Source organism: Pristiophorus japonicus, chromosome 4 (assembly GCF_044704955.1).
Source record: "Pristiophorus japonicus isolate sPriJap1 chromosome 4, sPriJap1.hap1, whole genome shotgun sequence".
NCBI classification, from domain to species: Eukaryota; Metazoa; Chordata; class Chondrichthyes; family Pristiophoridae; genus Pristiophorus; species Pristiophorus japonicus.
The window spans coordinates 142,209,436-142,230,819 of NC_091980.1; the positions used below are offsets into that span (position 1 = coordinate 142,209,436).

Genomic DNA, 21,384 nt, shown 5'->3' on the forward strand with positions numbered 1-21,384 from the left:
CACTCTTCAGCTGCTTGCTGATCTCAGCCAAGCAGGAATGCACGCTTCTGCTTGGTGAAAAGTGTTGAGCCTCCTTGGGGACCTGCCACTGGGCGATCATAAATCTTTCTCCCCACAGGCAAAACACTTCTTTTAAAACAAAATGCTCTTTAAGTTAGCAGAAGGAAATCCATTACTGAGATGATTCTAGCTGGAATTGGCAAAATGTAGACTTAAGATCCTTTGATGGCTTTTGTACTTCACTATGAGAGCAGTTCCCCCTATAGTACTGTTCATCATTAAGCTGAATGACAAAATAAATCAGATTCACCAGACTGAATTACAGTAACCTGACAAATATCACGTAAATTTTACTGCCTCAGTCGGGTAAAGAAATACAGCTTCACGGACTGTGTGGAATCGCTCGTATGTAGACTGGAAACTAAGACAATCAACGGACATTGCTTAAAATTGAGAAATATAAGTGAGGCGCCCAATACTGCATAAAGCACCACGGTTAAAAATAGTAAGACAGAAGACTAGGTGAATCAATAATTAGTCATCAAACCTGGGGTTTAAAGGGCCATGAATTTAGGAGGAAGGGAAGGAGTACAATGATTTATTTTGAAGTGCAGTGTCGGCTGTTATGTAGGTAATCATGGCAACCATTTTGTGCATAAATCCAAAAAAGAGTCAAGAGATTGTTAGCCTATTTATGGTGGTGTTGGTTGAAGGAGAAATGTTGGCTAGAACACGAGGAATAGTGCCATGGGATTTCTAACATCCATATGAAGGTGACAATTCTGCTCAATGTCTCATCAAAGGATAGCACTCCCTAACGCTCAGCCACTCCTTCAGTGCTACACTGAGTCAGCCTAGATTGTGTGCTCATGTTCCAGAATGGGGCATGCACCCACGACCTGAAAGGGAGAATGGCAGGTGAAATCCACTAATTCCGATATGTTTTTAGTCGAAAAAGTATGGTTCTTGTCCATTTTTTGGGCCAATCAATGCACAATCAAAACGCGACATAAAACAGTGTATCGAAATAAAAACATTTCTAAGTTTGATATGTTTTTGATCAGACTTATTTTGCAGAATTTCCAAGCTTGCTACTTGAACATGTGGGTTAATTTTATTGTGTCGAAGTTGCCTTTTTGCTTACTGTACATTGATCAAGAAAAATGTTAATCTTGACCATTGAGTGGAAAATGTAGTGTATGTCGTGGTATTGACCCGTACAGACCAAAAAAATGGCAAATTTGATTCCTGAGGTAGCTGAGCTCGGCTGAAGGGGCAAGCAATAATCCCAGGTAAAGCAAGAGTCCAGTCAGCCATATTTGCTACTCCTGATCACTGTTCAGCAACTACTGGAAGTGTGTATCGATGCAAGATGGGAAAACAGGACTGACTGGCCTGAAGTGATGCCTCTCACACCTATGGTTGGGTACCTTGTCAACAATCACTGACCAGGCTCAGGAATGACTGCTTGCGTCATTACTGGGGGGTGATTCTCGTGAAATTTCACCTCAAGAAGCATAATTGCCTTTAGAAGAGAATGGATGAAGGATTTAAAAAATTGGGAAGAAAAATATAAATCTGATCTGCAATCAGGCATTGATCACCCATTTTCGAATTGCCCCATGTTATTCAGAGAGGTCATTTTGATAATGCTTTTAGCTGACCCATTAACTAGCAAGTATACAATTAAGAACTCCATTCCTCGGCTGATTTTTGCTGGAATTGGAGGCTAAGATCCTTTGATGGTTTAGTGGGTGTGGACAAAGTCAAAGAGATCACAAGGTCCCAGGTTTGATTTCTAGTCTGTTCTGAGTTAGCTGATTCAGCCGGTGCAGTGGTTCCTGCAGTGAGGGGCAGGAATCAGCCAGAGTACTGGTTCCTGATTACTATCCAGTGACACATGCTGGAATTGCATGTGTGTGGACGAACCGGCAATTACAGGAGTGCGCTCAGCTGTGATGCCCCGCACAGTTAAACATCCTGTCAACACTCACTGTCTAAGCTTACACATGAAGAATGGGCACTTGGCTGAGACAAGGAATTCAAAACCCAGCTCGACCTGAGACTATTGAAAGAAAACAATGGGGAATTGATGCAAAGAAATGTAAGCTTTCGATATTCTATTCAACAGTGGTCTTGTAACAGCACTTCATCTGGACATTATATTGTCCCTAGAGCAGCCAGATTTCTAAAACCTTGTTCAAGGTTTATATAATTTTAAAAAAATGAGCACAAAGAGCTTTGCAGTCATCATTTCCTAATGGTTGCTAAGCGCTGATAGTGACTATCCACTGCCCATGCTTCGGTTCTGTTGGGATGGACATCTTTTCTAATCAAATCTATATAGTAGCTAGTAACTTTATTTGCAAAGGTACATCTTTTCCCTCTTGTGGAAGTGTTTTAGACAGGTGGCCACTTATTTCAATACGTTAAGTACAGCAGAGCACCTAGTTTGACCATTCTTCTTCATTAGTACAGACAGAAAGCACTGCATAGCAATATATATTTCTTTGTTTTCCCCTCAGAGTTGCAACTCTCGTGTCACAGTTGACAACTGTTCAAATGATTTGTGCAGAGATCCATACCTCCAGCACAGATTTCTATTCCCCCATCTAATCAGCTCTTAATTAGTCAGAAACTCTAAGTAGGGTGGTGACGGCTCTGAGAAATACACAGCAGTCTTATGCTGATTCATGGTTTGTGTTTCAGGATGTCACTGCTAAATAAAACATGGACGTTTCCGATGCCATGCTGCCTAACAGGGCCTTTCACCAGTAAATTGATTCAGATCATCCTTGAAGCGAAACTGTTAAGAGCTTGGTGGCTTGGGGTATTTTACTGGAATAGTAATTCAGCAAGATAAATCCAGCTTTCCTGGTGATTTTGTCAGTATCAAGGGACTCCAGTTGTATGACTTATGTGAACATTTCAACTCGTAGTGCTTTCATATATTGAACACTAAGGCTAGGAAGGTTATAAATGGAGCGGGGGATGTTAGAAAAGGTCTGTATTTTACTGATATCTTTTCTCTTTTTCTGGAAAGATGCCTAGAACAGGGAAAAAGAACAAGGCCACTGAATTCATTCTTAAGAAATTAATGTACACCAATCTTAACTGAATACTGCTAAAGGAGAAATGTTGTTGATTTGTACCAGCTTTGCATAGCTATAGATGACCATAATTTTTCATAAAATATTGTCCTGGACCAAGCATATACCATTTTTTTCTCCTCTATAGTTTCCAGTTGCCCTGCAGTACCTCACCCAAGTGATCAGTGTTTATATAGGAGCCAAGACAGTGAGGGTTGACCATGGTGGGAAGGGCATCACATAGAAACATAGAAAATAGGTGCAGGAGTAGGCCATTAGGCCCTTCGAACCTGCACCACCATTCAATAAAAGATCATGGCTGATCATTCAACCTCAGTACCCCTTTCCTGCTTTCTCTCCATACCCCTTGATCCCTTTAGCCGTAAGGACCATATCTAACTCTCTTTTGAATATATCTAACGAACTGGCCTCAACAACTTTCTGTGGTAGAGAATTCCACGGGTTAACAACTCTCTGAGTGCAGAAGTTTCTCCTCATCTCGGTCCTAAATGGCTTACCCCTTATCCTTAGACTGTGACTCCTGGTTCTGGACTTCCCCAACATCGGGAACATTCTTCCTGCATCTAACTTGTCCAATCCCTTCAGAATTTGATACGTTTTTATGAGATCCCCTCTCATTCTTCTAAACTCCAGTGAATACAGGCCCAGTCGATCCAGTCTCTCCTCATATGTCAGTCCTGCCATCCCGGGAGTCAGTCTGGTGAACCTTCGCTGCACTCCCTCAATAGCAAGAATGTCTTTCCTCAGATTAGGAGACCACATCCCTTGCCTGATATCCACATGTATAAACTTTCCAGCAAGTGGCGTTGGATTGAGATCTGGGGCAGTGATCTGTCTGATTTTTTTCCCCTCTTAACCCAGTGGTGTTGAGATCAATTACAGCCCCTAGCTGCCATCCGTGCTAAAATTAACTAATTTGGAACAGATCGGGAATTGAATCCCAAATCTCTTGGTCTGTTTGCATCAGCTAAATGCTGCCTTTACTAACTGAGTTCAGCCACAAGGAGGAGGAAGAGCCAGTCGGAATAATATAATAATGTTCAGTGAAACACTCACCATGGTTTTATCAGTAAATAAGCACGCAAGAGAGGTAGTAGAGGCGAGAAAAAGATCACATATCATGTCCAGGAGAGTGAAAGAAATGGTGCAATAGCTTTGTTAAGCTGTCCTCCTCCTTTGACCTGAGTGAGTTCTTGAAAGTATTGTTGTAAGACTTATCTTTTATAAGAACAGGTTTTTATCATTTAAAATTTTGTCTTGCTCTTTTCACTAAACAGAGTCAAGACTTATTTATAATTTGACTCTACTCTATATACAAGTAATTTACGATAGCATCAAATGCACAATAATTTCTTAATTATTAGCTCGCACTAACCTATACCGTTAAATCCCTTATAATGGTTAAAATCGCCTATCCCCGAAGTGATTAAAAGAAACAAAGACACTCACACCAGACTAGTAAGCGATTGTAGTCTGATTCTCTTGGCAACTAACCAGGTTACCAGCTCTCTTGACAGACGCCGTTCCTCCTATCTGACGTGTTACAGCTATTTTATATATTTTTTCTGGATGTCTGACCAACGTGTATGCAATGGTTTCGCTTTGAAGCAAAGGGACAATAGGTCTTTCATTCTCTGATCTCCTGGACATTACATCTTGGGGCCGAAATTCACCACCACCGGAAACAGGTCACACCTACCGATTTTCTTGTGTTTTGGCCACCACAGTGGAGGCGTCGACCAATCCTGCAAAATTCACTCTTTGTTGTTTTTTTTCGAGCAGGGTGGAAGTCAATCATAATGGGAGCGGAAGTGGAGGGGGGACGGACTCTCCGCCGCTATCAGTCATCAGCGCCAGGCTGGTGACGTCATCGTACTGGCGCGTCAACACGTCAATTAAAGGGGAGAGCCACTGCGAGCTCTGCAACCTTTTAACTAAGGTCCACTGGGCCACGAAGGAGGGTTACCTCCGGGCCAGCAGCCTGGCACCCAAGAGGGGGTACCAGGCTGCCTGTTGGCGACCCGGCCGAGCTTGGAGCATAATTGTTGGGGGGACCTGGCAGTCGACCGACAAAAAAAAATAAGATGGCAGCCGCGGCAGTGCGCCCTCCCCTTTAATGGAGGCCACACCGCCATTTTACATTCACTGCAAACACAGTGCACCGACAAAAAACTCAGGGGCACTGAGTGGTGGCCGGAAGTTTTCTCAGTTGAATTTTGCTTGCGCAGCGGGACATCGGTGGGACATCCGTGCCATAATGACGCATTTACGAGGGTTCGGTAGTGGCGGGGCAGAAGTGGGGATCGCCCGAAAAACCACCAGGGAGAATTTTACGAGCGGCGGCCATTCGATACCGCCGCTTTCCGGCTGTAATGCGCCTTATCGAGAGGCTGAATTTCGGCCCCCTTATCTCCTGGACAGTCTTTTTGCACGGTTCCCAGACGAATGTGTTAAATTCATGAGAAAGTCTTTTAACTTCGCACAGTATTTTGGGTCATTAAAAATGGTTAAGAGCAGTTTGCAAGCAGTTATTAGCAGAAAAATGAGTAGAGCAAAAGAAAGAAAATGCTGTAGTCTTACATTGTCAAGAAAGACGCACATTCCAAGTGGAATTTTGGTGTGCACAAAAGTGTAAACATGCATTAGTGAGCGTTCCTTTATTCCTTTTCTTTTGTATTTTTAACTAGCTTTTAAGTTTCAGCCTTGGCTCTATGGTAGCATGCTTATCTCTGAGTCAGAAGGTCATGAATTCAAGCTCCACTCCAGAGACTTGAACTCAAAATCCAAGATGACACATCAGTGCAGTTCTGAGGGAGTGCTGCGCTGTCAGTTGCCATCTTTCAGATATGTTAACCCAAGGCCCAGTCTTCCCTCTCGGGTGGAAATAAAAGATTGCATTACATTATTCGAAAAACAGCAGGGGTGCTCTCCCGATATCCTTGCCAACATCTAACCCTCAACTAGTATTAATTACAAAAACAAATAGTTTGATGTCTGTGGGATCTTGCTGTGCAAAATTGTTTGCTTCATTTCTCTGCATTACAACAGTGACCACACTTCAAAAATAATTCATTACCAGTGAAGTGGTTTAGGGCATCCAGAGGAAAGTGCCATATAAATTCAAATTCTATCTTTATTTGTGTCAGCTTGGCCAAGTTGATAGCCTCGCGCTTGAGAGAAAAGATCATGGCTTCAAGTCCCACTTCTGGACTTGAGCATATAATCTAGGCTGACATTCCAGTACAATACTGAATTCTCGAAGGTGCTCTTATATCAATGTGATGTCATACTGAAGTCCTGTCTGTCTGTCTGCTCAGGTATCTTGGTCAACATTCTTTCCTCAGCCAACACTACTAGAAGCAGATCGATTGGTTATTCATCTTCTTTGTTATTTTGGGGAACCTTGTGCGTAAATTGCCTTTTGCATATCCCTCATAGCAACGTTGACAATAAGTAGTGAATTGGTTATGAAGCACTTTGGTCATTATGGACCTGGTAAGGCACTATATAAGTGTAAACTCTTATTTATTTTGGATATATTTGACATTTGCCTTCGGATACTCCCTTTTCTGGCTGGTGTGTTCCCCTTAATTGTTTGAAGATGTCACCAAATGTTTCCATCAATGGGTTGAATGCATGGTCCACGTTCCAATTAATGGGTTGTCTGTGTGGTCCATGTTCCAATCAATAGATTGTCTGTGTGGTCCCGTGTTCCAATTAATGGGTTGTCTGTGTGGTCCATGTTCCAATTAATGGGTTGTCTGTGTGGTCCCGTGTTCCAATTAATGGGTTTTCTATGTGGTCCATGTTCCAATTAATGGGTTGTCTGTGTGGTCCATGTTCCAATTAATGGGTTGTCTGTGTGGTCCCGTGTTCCAATTAATGGGTTTTCTATGTGGTCCATGTTCCAATTAATGGGTTGTCTGTGTGGTCCCGTGTTCCAATTAATGGGTTGTCTGTGTGGTCCATGTTCCAATTAATGGGTTGTCTGTGTGGTCCCGTGTTCCAATTAATGGGTTTTCTATGTGGTCCATGTTCCAATTAATGGGTTGTCTGTGTGGTCCCGTGTTCCAATTAATGGGTTGTCTGTGTGGTCTGGTGTTCCAATTAATAGGTTGTCTGTGTGGTCCAGTGTTCCAATTAATGGGTTGTCTGTGTGGTCCATGTTCCAATTAATGGGTTGTCTGTGTGGTCCCGTGTTCCAATTAATGGGTTGAATTGCAAAGGTTTTCTGTAGAATTCCTCGAATGTATTAAAAAAAAATGTGAGTTCTAATTAAACTATATTGAAACGTAATGCATATCAAATAGTTGTTATATATTGACCAGGTCAAAAAATGGTGTTAATTGCTGAGCAAAGTAGAAACCTTGTGCATTTCACAAAAGTGAGCAATCCAAAATAAAAAATTCCTACAGAACTGATCTTAGGCTGAAGGTATTGAACCAAAACACATTCGAGTTAGCTGTACTTAAATTAATTGCACATGAGTTTTCTCTTATTGGTCCCAACCAGTTGACATTGATCAAGTGCACGAGATCGTAACATTTTCAGCCTGCCGAAGTCCGGGGCTTCAATCCTCATCAAGATTCTGATGTCTTAGTTTGGCATATCCCATTGGGCTTAAAATTGCCCAGGAGTTGCTCCGTTTTTTTTGGAGCAACTTGATTTTTCTGGAGCAACTTGAAAATCCCCATTTTGCACATTCAATTTGCGCCAGTGTAAGTGAGTTGATAGGATTTTTTTTAGTTTAGTTTAGTTCTCAAAAGGGGGTGTTACCAGCCACATACGCCATTTTTGGCCATTTAGGCCACTTTGGCCAGCTAATAATTACTCCAAATCTACTTAGGCCAGCGTATTTGGCCACTTCAGAAAACCCTTGCGGAGAGTTAAGAAATCAGCGCAGGCAGGTACATCGGAGGCCAGCAGAACTTAATGACTTGACTAAAGAATGTGAATAGGATCAAACAACTATCCAAGACATCATATGACAAACTTCGCGAAGTTAAGTTACTATACAACAGAAGCATTCATGGAAGCTTAAACCACAAAAATAAAAGAAGTAAAAGATAGTTGAATTAAATTGCCCTAATCTCTCTCATAATTTAAACAACTAAGTCTACTTCAATAAATAAGAGATTTCTCAGTGTTCCTCCGTTACTTAGGTTCTTCTGTCACAATATCCCTGCGCCCTAGCCCTGGCCAAGTGGCCGATCGATGTGATTTCTCGATGATTAAAGCTGCAAATCAAATACCCCTACTCTCAGCAACATTTGCCGGTATCCGGTCCCATGCTGCAGCAACACACTGAGAGGCTGGGGATTCCAGTAGCCGGTATGATGATGATGATCAGGTCCCATGCGGCAGCACGCATACTGAGAGGCTGGGGACGAATAGCTACTGCGCATGCACGCACACTCCAACGCGCATGTGCTGACGTCCCGGCACTGTTTTCAGCGCGGGACACTGGCTCCGCCCCAACCCGACTGGCCATGCTGCGCGAAGACCCAGGAGAGGCCGGACAGCGGCCAAAGTGGGGAGCGATTTTTTCAGAGCTCTTTTCAACGCAGAAAAGCGGCGCATCTCCGGTGAGTGCGTCGAAAAAAGGGGTGGGCCAATTTTGAGCCCATTGAAACAGAATCTAGATCCTCATGGTGTCTGACAGAGTCACGAATTGTGTCCAGTTGTCCCAGGATCAATCTGGGTCGTATACTTAGAGAGCTCATTGTTGTATTTCATAATTTGATGGAAAACATTCTTCATAATTCTGAAGAATTGAGCAATTGTTTTTTTATATCCTCAGGTCGCTTGGCTTGGCTAGTGTATATAGTTGGTGCTGTAATTGGAGGCAGGTTAACTTTTACTTGCACAGATGAACAAGACGCTATGGATGGAGAATTAGTTTATCGGTAAGTCATTAAAAGAATGTTATTTTTATACAGCTTGGAAATCCCACTTGTGATCAGATATATATCTTATAGTATGAAGTGTACTTGGCATGAGATTTGTCTCATGTTTCTAGTTTGCTCACAGATGGAAGGATAGGAAACTCCAAGGATCTCTAAGTTGCTCTGCATTTCGGGTGATTTTTTGATAATGGTTTGATATCCAGTTTCCGTGGAGAGGGTGACTGGTTTCATTGACTAGCGGAATGTTTACCAATTACCAGCGGTTGCTTACGGTACCTTACTCAGTTTGTAGCATCTTGCCTCAAGTCAGAAGGTTGTTGGTTGAAAACCCAGTGCAGATGGGCATATAATTGATTGCAGTGCTGATGGAGTGCTACATCATTGGAGGAGCCATGTATCAAAGGAGATGTTCAGCTGAGGCCTGGCCTGCCTGGTGGATGTTAAAGATTCTTTGGTCATTATCCAAAGAAGATTAGAGAATTGTCCTGGTGTCCTGTGCTCACCAAACAACATCAAACATAAAAGATCAATTATTTATCTTATTTGCCATTTGTGGGACCTTGCTGATCTTACCTTTTCTATACTTTTTGCTATCTTGTGAGGAGGTTCTTCTCAATTTCCTTCTCAAAGTTGAAAAGCCCAAGGGTGTCCAATCTTTTCTCATAACAAAGTACTATTAGTATACATGCAAACTGTCAGCATTTTAGGATGGTCAGTTTTTCAATCCCTGTATCAGCATTTTAGTGCTTCATCAAATAATCAGCATTTTTTCACTGGGTTATAAGTAACAACCATTCATATCACTTACAAAGCTGGACTAGAGTTGTCAAAACTAAAGAGATCAATTGGCTGATGGGACCTAAAACTGTCAAAACTAAATTGTCAAATTCAACTTTTTGCCTTCGTTGAAATTGAGGCGGGAACGTTTTAAGATAATTTCTGAGAGTTTCAGTTATATTTGTGCTTATTTGGCATATCCCCACATGAGTTAACTATAACAAGCTGCTAAAATACAGCATCTATTTATTTTTTCTCAAAGAAACTGTCTGAGCCTTGCATGGCTGTTTTACGTGAAGGCTTATTTTCTTGAAGGCTAGTGGTAGCTGCTTTTTTTAAGATAAGGCGAAGTTGCCCTGTGTGAATGTAATTCTTGGCTTATTTGAGTATAGCTGTCACTGCACTTATGTAATTGCCAGGAATTGGAAATAGAGGGCCCAAGTTTCGGCTGGAGTTGCTCCTATTTTTTTGGAGCAACTAGTTTAGTTTGGTCTGTCTTAGAAATTGCAATTCTCGGCATTTAGTTTGCTCCAGTTCTAGTGAGTTAGTTTAGTTTTGTTTTAGTTCAGTTTTCTTTTCAAAAGGGGGTGTTATCAGTCACTCACGCCTGTTTTGCAAGTTTAGGCAGCGAAAAGTTACTCCAAACTAACTTAGAACGGAGTGTCGATTTTTGTATGCTCAGAAAAAGCTTGCCTACACTTTAGAAATTAGGTGCAGGTAGCCAGAGATTGGGGGAGGGGGGGGCGGGAGGGGGAAGGAAGGGAAGTTAGAGAATGTTCCAAAGCCTTAAACACTTCACTTTTAGCAATAAAGAGCCATCATCAATAATAAATGATAAATAAATCAACCAATCAATCAATAAATCAAAAATAAAACAAATAAAAAATCAATCAATAAATCAGTAAATAAAAAATTATTACTGCAGCACCTATCCTTTCGGGAGCACCGGGAGCCTTCCAACAGCACACACAGCTCTGCCTTCCGAGGAGGTGTTGGGTGGGGCCCGCCGAAGAGCTGGTCGGGTGAGCCCCGCCGCCGAGGAGGTGGTCGGGCGGGGCCCGCCACTGGGGAGGAGTTTGGGCGGCCCCGCCGCCGAGGAGGTGGTCGGGCGGGGCCCGCCACCGGGGAGGAGTTTGGGCGGCCCCGCCGCCGAGGAGGTGGTCGGGCGGGGCCCGCCACCGGGGAGGAGTTTGGGCGGCCCCGCCGCCGAGGAGGTGTTCGGGTGGGGCTCGCCGAAGAGCTGGTCGGGCTGCCCCAACGCGGAGGTGGTGTTCGGGCGGGCTGACGAGGAGGCCTCGAGGTAAGGGCGGTGGCGATGAGGCGAGGGATGGTGAGGCAGGCAGGCCACTCGTCCCGGGATAGAGGCAGTGAACATCACGACATCCTTTCGGCCAGGGATAGGGTCGCCCAGAGACAGGGCGCGCTGGGAGGACCAGGAGCTATTGCACACACATGCAGACTCCACTGCGCACGCACGCAGACGCCGGCACTCTTTTCGGCACAGGGCTATAGATCCGCCCCCAGCTGCTTGTGCTTCGCCGCACCGACTGCTAAACAGGCCTGCAGAACACGGAGAATTGCGAGGTAAGTTTTAGGCACGCTTTTAATTCGACAAAATAGGCGGGCCTTGCGGTGATGCGCTGTTCTGCAGGACAGCCGAAACTTGGGCCCAGAGTGTTCGGAGTAGGCTGATGATGATGAGCTTTACTTAATTTTTAAAATTATACAGAGACTCCCATATTGAGGATTTAACCATTGCCTATTACTGCAATGTGTACTTTGTACTGGGAGAAATTTAGAATTCAGCAGAGGAGGACAAAGGGTTTAATGAAGAGGGGCAAAATAGAGTACGAGAAGAAGCTTGCCAGGAACATAAAAACTGACTGCAAAAGCTTCTATAGTTATGTGAAGAGAAAAAGATTAATGAAGACAAACATCGGTCCCTTGCAATCGGATTCAGGTGAATTTATAATAGGGAACAAAGAAATGGCAGACCAATTGAACAAATACTTTGTTCTGTCTTCACTATGGAAGACACAAATAACCTTCCGGAAGTACTAGGGGACCGAGGGTCTAGTGAGAAGGAGGAACTGAAGGATATCCTAATTAGGCGGGAAATTGATGGGATTGAAGGCCTATAAATCCCCGGGGCCTGATAGTCTGCATCCCAGAGCACTTAAGGAAGTGGCCCTAGAAATAGTAGATGCATTAGTGATCATTTTCCAACAGTCTATCAACACTGGATCAGTTCCTATGGACTGGAGGGTAGCTAATGTAACACCACTTTTTAAAAAGGGAGGGAGAGAGAAAGTGGGTAATGATAGACCGGTTAGCCTGACATCAGTAGTGGGGAAAATGTTGGAATCAATTATTAAGGATGAAATAGCAGCGCATTTGGAAAGCAGTGACAGGATCGGTCCAAGTCAGCATGGATTTATGAAGGGGAAATGATGCTTGACAAATCTTCTGGAATTTTTTGAGGATGAAACTAGTAGAGTGGACAAGGGAGAACCAGTGGATATGGTATATTTGGACTTTCAAAAGGCTTTTGACAAGGTCCCACACAAGAGATTGGTGTGCAAAATCAAAGCACATGGTATTGGGGGTAATATACTGACGTGGATGGAGAACTGGTTGGCAGACAGGAAGCAGAGAGTCGGGATAAATGGGTCCTTTTCAGAATGGCTGGCAGTGACTAGTGGAGTGCCGCAGGGCTCAGTGGTGGGACCCCATCTCTTTACAATATACATCAATGATTTAGATGAAGGAATTGAGTGTAATATCTCCAAGTTTTCAGATGAGACTAAACTGGGTGGTGGTGTGAGCTGTGAGGGGGACGCTAAGAGGCTGCAGGGTGACTTGGACAGGTTAGATGAGTGGGCAAATGCATGGCAGATGCAGTATAATGTGGATAAATGTGAGGTTATCCACTTTGGGGGTAAAACCGCAAAGACAGAATATTATCTGAATGGCAGCAGATTAGGAAAAGGGGAGGTGCAACGAGACCGGGGTATCATGGTTCATCAATCATTGAAAGTTGGCATTCAGGTACAGTAGGCGGTAAAGAAGGCAAATGGTATGTTGGCCTTCATAGCTAGGGGATTTGAGTATAGGCGCAGGGACGTCTTACTGCAGTTGTACAGGGCCTTGATGAGGCCTCACTTGCAATATTATGTTCAGTTTTGGTCTCCTAATCTGACACATGATGTTCTTGCTATTGAGGAGGTGCAGCGAAGGTTCACCAGCCTGATTCCTGGGATGGCTGGACTGACATATGAGGAGAGACTGGATCAACTGGGCCTTTGTACATTGGAGTTTAGAAGGATGAGAGGGGATCTCATAGAAATATATAAGATTCTGACGGGACGGGACAGGTTAGATGCTGGTAGAATGTTCCCGATGTTGGGAACCAGGGGACACAATATTAGGATAAGGGGTAGGCCATTTAGGACTGAGATGAGGAGAAACTTCATCACTCAGAGAGTTTTTAACCTGTGGAATTCCCTGCTGCAGAGAGTTGTTGATGCCAGTTCATTGGATATATTCAATGGGAGTTAGATATGGCCCTTACGGCTGAGGGGATCAAGGGGTATGGAGAGAAAGCAGGAAAAGGGTACTGAGGGAATGATCAGTCATGAACTTATTGAATGGTGGTGCAGGCTCAAAGGGCCGAATGGCCTACTCCTGCACCTATTTTCTATGTTTCTATGTGTATGAGTTTTTAAACATTTGTTCTGGGATGTGGGCGTCGCTGATAAGGCCAGCATTTATTGCCCATCCCTCATTGCCCTTGAGTAGGTGGTGGTGAGCTGCCTTCTTGAACCATTGCAGTCCGTGTGGTGAAGGTACTTCCACAGTGCTGTTAGGGAGAGCATTCCAGTATTTTGACCCAGCGACGATGAAGGAATGGCGATATACTTCCAAGTCAGGATGGTGCGAAACTTGGAGGCGAACTTGCAGGTGATGATGTTCCCATGCGTCTGCTGCCCTTGTCCTTCTAGGTGGTAGAGGTCGCGGGTTTGGGAGGTGCTGCCGAAGAAGCCTTGGCGAGTTGCTGCAGTGCATCTTGTAGATGGTACACACTCCAGCCACAGTGTGCCGGTGGTGGAGGGAGTGTTGTTGGAGCCTCACTTATCCAGGCAAGTGGAGAGTATTGCATTACACCCCTGACTTGTGCCTTGTAGATGGTGGAAAGGCTTTGGGGAGTCAGGAGGTGAGACACTCGCCGCAGAATACCCAGCCTCTGACCTGCTCTTGTTGCCACAGTATTGATGTGGCTGGCTCACTTAAGTTTCTGGTCAATGGTGACCTCCAGAATGTTGATGGTGGGGGGATTCGGCGATGGTAATGCCATTGAATATCAAGGGGAGGTGGTTGTTTGAGTCTCACTTGTTGGAGATGATCACTGCCTGGCACTTATGTGAAGTGAATGTTACTTGCCACTTATCAGCCCAAGCCTGAGTGTTGTCCAGATCTTGCTGCATGCGGGCATGGACTGCTTCATTATCTGAGGAGTTGTGAATGGAACTGAGCACTGAGGAATCATCAGTGAACATCCCGACTTCTGACCGTATGATGGAGGGAAGGTCATAGATTGGTTATGTTTTCTAACATTTAAAGCTGTTTTCAGTTTGCTTGTGTATCTTGTGTTGGATGTCCTTTTGTTACCATGCAGTAAACCGAGAGAGGACCTGCACTGTTCATGTTAGACCAGCCACGGAAATATGAGAAGTGACATTGAGTAAGAGTATAATAGATTGTGGCCAGTACGGGCCAGCCCACACTGCGATATGTGTGCGCACTAGGTCCGTGCAGCAGAGCTGGTCTCCAGTCGTCTTGGTTAACCCTTGCCATTGGACCAAGACCTAGCCCTGTCAAGCCCATGTGATGGCTGGTGTGCAACGGTCACCCCACGTTAAAAAAATCCACGCACAGGCATCTTCCACCCTTCAACATGTAGTTCGGGATCCGGAATATTAGGTCCTTCATTGAAACTCATCCTTCTTTTTGGCGTAGAAGCCAATCATCGAGGGACTGCTTATGATGATGGTGAATAGATTGTACATCCCGGTATCGAGGCGGTCGGTCAGGTCTACCTGAGAGCTCTACGTTATTGTATTGACAGCCTTGTGCTGATAAGCAATGATCCCCTGCCGCTTGTTGGTTCTGCAGCTTAAGCCTTGAGATTTGGTTGGCCATATTTCAAAAACAATTAGCCCTGAATTTGTGCAGCCTTTCAAATTCTACATGGAATGGTTGATGTTGCACTCGCCTTTACCTACGTGTTCGTGCCAGACTTACTGTGCTGCAAAAAATGCTTGGACATTTCTAACTGGGAGACCACATCCTGCCTGTTTAAATTCCAGCAGATATCATGTTTAAAAGTGTAAAAAGTTTTTAATTTGGAGTTCCTTATTAATACTCCATAGCCAGCTGTTTTGCATTCCATCTGCCGCGTTTCATGATGTTACCATTTGTCCATTACAAAGCTTCTTTGTATCTCAAAGTTTTCAGGCTTCCATTAAGTTGATGGAAATGCAACCAATTGTTTGTATTGCATCAACGAAACCCTCCCCAAGAGTCACCCACATAGTGTGGAACTGGAGAATGAAATATGTCTAACCAGGTAAGGGTGGCAGGTCCCTTCCCTGAATACCAGCAGTGAAACAGTTGGGATTTTACTGGATTCTGGCAACGTTCATGCTCAAAACTACTAGCTTTATTGAATTGCATTTTATAACATGGTGGCATTTGAACTCATGAACTCTGGGTTACTAAGCTACTGTTTTTTAAATAATGCACTTTTAGATCTAACATGATTTATGCCGCTTGAGATTGCCCATGAATAGTACATGGTTTTTGATACTTACTCCTGTTACTGCCAACTTGAAGCTCTGATACTCACTCCCTGTTGCTGTGCTCAGTATCACTCATCTCCAGAGCAGGAACTCGTGACACTCTGTCCCATTGCTTTGCAGTTTGATTGTTACGAAGTTACCAGTTAGAAAGCAAAGAATGATCCTACAATTAGACATGCATAAAACGTTTTCATAGTTATATTTATTGTGAATTTGAATTATACCATTTAGCATCACAAGAGAATGATGCTGAGTGGACAATGGTTTTGAGGATGTTTCTGACATCAGCCACACTTGGTTTTGTTTTAAATGTGTGTCTTTGTTTAACTTTCCCTTGAAGTCTCTCTCAGCTTTTAGTACAATAGTAAGGTTGCACTATGTAAAATAAAAGTTATTATTATTTTTATTATTATTATGTCTATTGCTCAACGGCCTGGCCTTTGGCATTAGCCTTGAACGTGATATCAGCCCTTTGCTACTTTGTCCAAATGGTAATTCCTCATGTAAGCGCCTGGACAGCTAGTATCAGCACACTGCCTGCCCCGAGGGGAGAAGTGGTCCCAGAGTCAAGGCAGGAGGAGAAATTAATTTACGGGCAAGGAAGAGATCAGCATCACAGGCAAGGGGCGGAGGAGCATTATGGGAGAGGGGTGGGGGGGCTTCAAGGGCGGAGGGGCATCACAGGTGAGTTGCGGAGGAGGGGAGCAACATCACAGGGGAGGGGAGAGCAGCATCATGGGGGAGGAGGAGGAGAGGACAACATCATATCTGAGGGCATTGCAGCTGAGAGGAGGATGGGGTCATTCACAGCTGAGCCTGATCGTATCTATTCAATGTCTATGCACAAACTTTCCAGTGGAAATCATTCAATAATGATAAGGAATGGAAGCCTTGGATGATTTTCAATCCCCTTACCCCTAGATGTTGGGGTTGGGGGTAATATATTAGCTTGGATAGAGGATTGGCTAACTAACAGAAAACGGAGAGTCGGGATAAATGGTTCATTCTCGGATTGGCAATCAATATCTAGTGGGGTGCCGCAGGGATCAGTGCTGGGACCCCAACTATTTACAATCTATATTAACTTGGATGAAGGGACCAAGTGTAACGTAACCAAGTTTGCTGACGATACAAAGATGGGCGGAAAAACAATGTGTGAGGACACAAAAAACCTGCAAAAGGACATAGACAAGCTAAGTGAATGGGCAAAAATTTGGCAGATTGAGTATAATGTTGGAGAGTGTGAAGTTATGCACTTTGGCAGAAAAAATCGAAGAGCAAATTATTATTTAAATGGAGAAAAATTGCAAAGTGCTGCAATACAGCAGGACCTGGGGCTACTGGTGCATGAAACACAAAAAGATAGTATGCAGGTACAGCAAGTGACCAGGGAGGCCAATGGAATCTTGGCCTTTATTGCAAAGGGGATGGAGTATAAAAGCAGAGCAGTCTTGTTACAGCTGTACAGGGTATTGGTGAGGCCACACCTGGAATACTGCGTATAGTTTTAGTTTCTATATTTAAGGATATACTTGCTTTGGAGGCAGTTCAGAGAAGGTTCACTAGGTTGATTCCGGAGATGAGGGGGTTGACTTATGAGGAAAGATTGAGTAGGTTGGGCCTCTATTCATTGGAATTCAGAAGAATGAGAGGTGATCTTATCGAAATGTATATGATTATGAGGGGGCTTGACAAGGTGAATGCAAAGAGGATGTTTCCATTGATAGGGGAGACCAGAACTAGACCAGAATAAGGGTCCGCCCATTTAAAACTGAGATGTGAAGGAATTTCTTCTGAGGGTTGTAAATTTGTAGAATTCGCTGCCTCAGAGAGCTGTGGAAACTGGGACATTGAATAAATTTAAGACAGAAATAGACAGTTTCTTAACCGATAGGGGGTTATGGGGAGCGGGCAGGGAAGTGGACCTGAGTCCATGATCGGATCAGCCATGATCGTATTAAATGGCGGAGCAGGCTTGAGGGGCTGTATGGCCTACTCCTGCTCCTATTTCTTATGTTATGTGCTGAGGCCAATTGTGGTGCCTCGCCACATCCTGAACTGAGATCTGCTAATTCTGCAAATGCAGAGTTGTGCCCAGGACCTTTCTAATTGAGATGCAGTACCGCAGGAGGTGGTACATTTACCCATTGAGCAATTGGGGGTTTGTATATAATTGTCTTAACTGTTGTTTTATATGTCCAAAATGCCTTTGAGCTAAACAGGTTCAATATGTAATGAAGATTCCCCTGATGACTCTGTGAGTTGGTCAAGTGAGTAGCTGATCCATACATGCCAGGATAGTTCCAGGTTTGACCTCCGGTCTGTGCTCATTCAGATGATATCAGCTGGGGCGGCAATAGTGGGGCTACAATTGACTAGAGCCCCTTGGCAAAGCAGCGAAAAATCAGCCAGATTCCTATCCAATGGTCCCTGCTGGGCGACGACCAAATTGAGCTTGGCTGGGAATGTCCCCTGTGGTTGAATGTCTTGCCAATGTGCGCTGTGTAGGTTCACACATCATTAATGGACACTGTGGTGAAGTACCAAGGGCTGAGTGGCATGGTTTGGAACCCTAACCCCACAAGGAGAGGAGGAGATAAAATTGGTGAGGAAATGAAATGCAGAAAAGTCTAACCGGTTTCACTGAGGGTCATCCACAATGTCTATCAACGTTGTAGAATCAGTGGAGGGCGATACTTTTCCCTGCACCTCCTGTTTTCCATGCCCTCCAGAAAACAGCTCCTGCTTATATTTTGGCTCTGCAGCAAGATTAAAACCATTTCAGTTGGATTTCCTTCGGTGCTACATTTTGTTAGGCAGTGCCAGGAAAGCTGTTCTGTTATCGAGGTGTCGGAAGGAAATAATGAAAATTCTTATTTATATGACGGAAGAGGCAGATCTGCAATGAATAAATTAAAATAGTGTATTATTTAAGTTCATAACTCGATCAATTTAATAAAAATGTGATGTGAAAATGAGGCCCCGTGTGCAGAACTTGTATTTCTCATTCTTCCAATTTTCTGAGATGTTGGCTTCAAGCAGAACAAATTGCATTGTGCAGCTGTGAAGATTCGTACCACAAATATTTATGTAAAGTTGAGATAGAATTGATGTTATAAACAATTTGGTGAGAAGAATGTCATATTTATGCCATGATTTTTTGTAGCACACTGCTGTATAAAGTCGTATTAAGAGATATTTCACGGCTGTCATCCTGGATTTTAACCTGAGTCTATTCTTTTGAAGTGAAGTTAAATCAAACAATGACTAGCAAGTGATAATTATTTTTCACTCCCAAGTTTCTTTGAGCGCTTAGTCCTTTTGAAAACCTACGGCCATAGATGGAAATCTTACATGAGGATTGATTTACTGGAATTTTACATCTGAATATTATGCCAGTCTGAAGATTTGTGCCAACAGCTGGCAGAATACATGGCTGTGAGATTAATATCTTTCCTAATTATATGTTACTTCTGTTTGAAGACCACCACAAATGAGAAGCGTTAATCAGGTAACAAGTTTATCTCCAGTCAGTTAACACCGATGGTACTGCATGTGTCATGTAATGAATAGAGAGAAAAAAAACTACAGCATCCACTGCTATTGTTTGGAGATCTCATTTCTTTCAACTGGAATAGTTTTATTCCTGGGGTGGCGGGGAGGAGGGGGGAAGACTGCTTGTGAAACAGTGTTTTATTTAACTTCACTTCAAAAGAACAGATTCAGGTTAAATATAGACTTTGCTGTCATGGCCCAATGTTTGGTGAAACCTTTGCTGGAAGAATTCTTTTAACTTTCAAAAGCAGCACAGCTGCCCTTTAGTGTAACATCTGCAAAAAATTTTGATTTTGTTGTTTTATTCCCCCCCCCCCCCCCCCCCCCCCACCCCCATTCCAACGCTGAATATTCAGAAGCAACGTTCGAGAAACCACAAGCACACAGTACTACTTACTGCCTTATTCATGGTTTTCACAGAGTGAGCCATAACTGTGTGACCTGGTTATCCTTCCAGGCAAGGTTCAGATTACCTACTACTGCAGCTCCAGAGTAGGCCTGCATGAGTGGCTGGCTCCATTCTGAAATGTCCTTTTTGTGTATCCTTCAATCTACCCTCCAAGGCATAGGCCTAAGTTACATATTTTGTTTTCTATCTCTATATATACTCTATATATACATTAAAAAAACAGCCTCAAACTGAAAGCTATTACAAACAGAAAATCACCACTAGCAATTAAAGATGTGTTTTTCCATTGCTAACTTGAGCTGTGTTTGAACACGTTAATAGGCGCTGGCAGTACTTGTGGAATTGATTTTATACAAGGCAACTATTCAGGGCAAAACTGATTCAGATGGAAACCATAACTCTGGGTATCGAGTCCTATTTTGATATTGATGTCAGTTTGCATCTTCTAATACTGCTTTACCATCATGGTGATCCTTTATGTCTTGGCCAGTAAAATAGCAATTGAACCAAATATTGAACAGTAGAATGAATTAACTTTAGCTACGCTACATTTTATGAATAGTTGTGTTAAGTGTTCACAAGGATGTACATCACAGTCACATTAGGACTCCATAGTGTGCCTCTAGAAAAAAGAGCAACGTGTCACCTGAGCTTATTTCTGTTCTCTCGGAGGGGCAACAGGACAAACTAGAGGTGTAAATGCAGGAAAGAAGATCGCACCTTAACGGATATGGTGATGTAGTGGTTATGTTACGGGACTAGTTATCCAGAGAATGGGAGTTCAAGTCCCACTATAAGAATATAGGGCTCAATTTTTCCCAGTGATTTGCACCGTTTTTTTTTGGCCTAAGTTTTAAAAAAAATACCAGTTTCCCCAATCACTGTGCACGAGCATAACTCAGTTAGTTACGACTTTTTTAGGTTAGTTGTTTTTGTGTCATAGGGGGCGTAATCTGCCACCCGTGCCAATTCTGGCCATTTAAGCAACTTTGGCCAGCTCCAATTCTTCTTAGGCCGGCGTTTGTGGCCTCTGTGGAAAAACCTTCTGGTGAGTTAAGAAAATGGGCGCAGGTAAGGAAATCAGCACAGCAGATGCAGTTCCAGGACCCAGACAGCAGCAGCAGAGGTGAGAGAGAGTGGGGGAAGCCTTTCGGGCATAGTTAGGAGCGGGGACCAGGAGCGGGGAGGCCATTGGGCCAGGGATAGGTGCAGAGACCGGGACCGGGAGGCTACTGAGCCAGGGATAGGAGGAGGGGGCAAGCCATTCGGCCAGGGATAGGAGCAGGGACTGGGAGGGGAGAGACCATTCGGCCTGGGATAAGAGCGGGGACCTGCACCAGGAGATGTAATGTGCTTGTCCAGGTTGATGTGAGTTGGCTGTTTCACTTTCCAGCCTCAGCCTGCATTGTGTCCCTGGTTACCCGATATTTTTGGCGCAGATGGGCTCCACCCTCAAAACTAAACGACAGGCTAGGCGGTGCCAAAATGAAGAATTCAAACGGGAAAACAAAAATGATTTTTTTGGGGCATACTTGGGGCCCCAAAAAAACAGACGTAAATCGAAAAGTATGCCAAAAAACAGCTTTGGGGAAAATTGAGCTCCTAAGAACTAGACGCAGGAGTAGGCCATTTGGCCTCTCGAGCCTGCTCAGCTATTCAGTAATATCATGGCTGATCTGATCTTGGCCTCAACTCCACTTCCTTGCCCACTCACCATCTCTTGACTCCTTTAACGTTCAAAAATCTGTCTATCTCCACCTTAAATACAT

General features: G+C 43.8%; 1 protein-coding gene across 2 annotated transcripts in view; it reads left to right on the top strand.

Moving 5' to 3' along the window:
- The window catches only part of LOC139263090 (ran-binding protein 17-like), a 918,854-nt gene that overhangs the window by 235,179 nt on the left and 662,291 nt on the right, over positions 1 to 21,384 (top strand). For both annotated transcript variants that reach the window (XM_070878629.1, XM_070878630.1), the window contains one exon: positions 8,911 to 9,016. In XM_070878629.1, the coding sequence (XP_070734730.1) occupies positions 8,911 to 9,016 (106 nt within the window). The remainder of the gene's footprint in view (positions 1 to 8,910; positions 9,017 to 21,384) is intronic.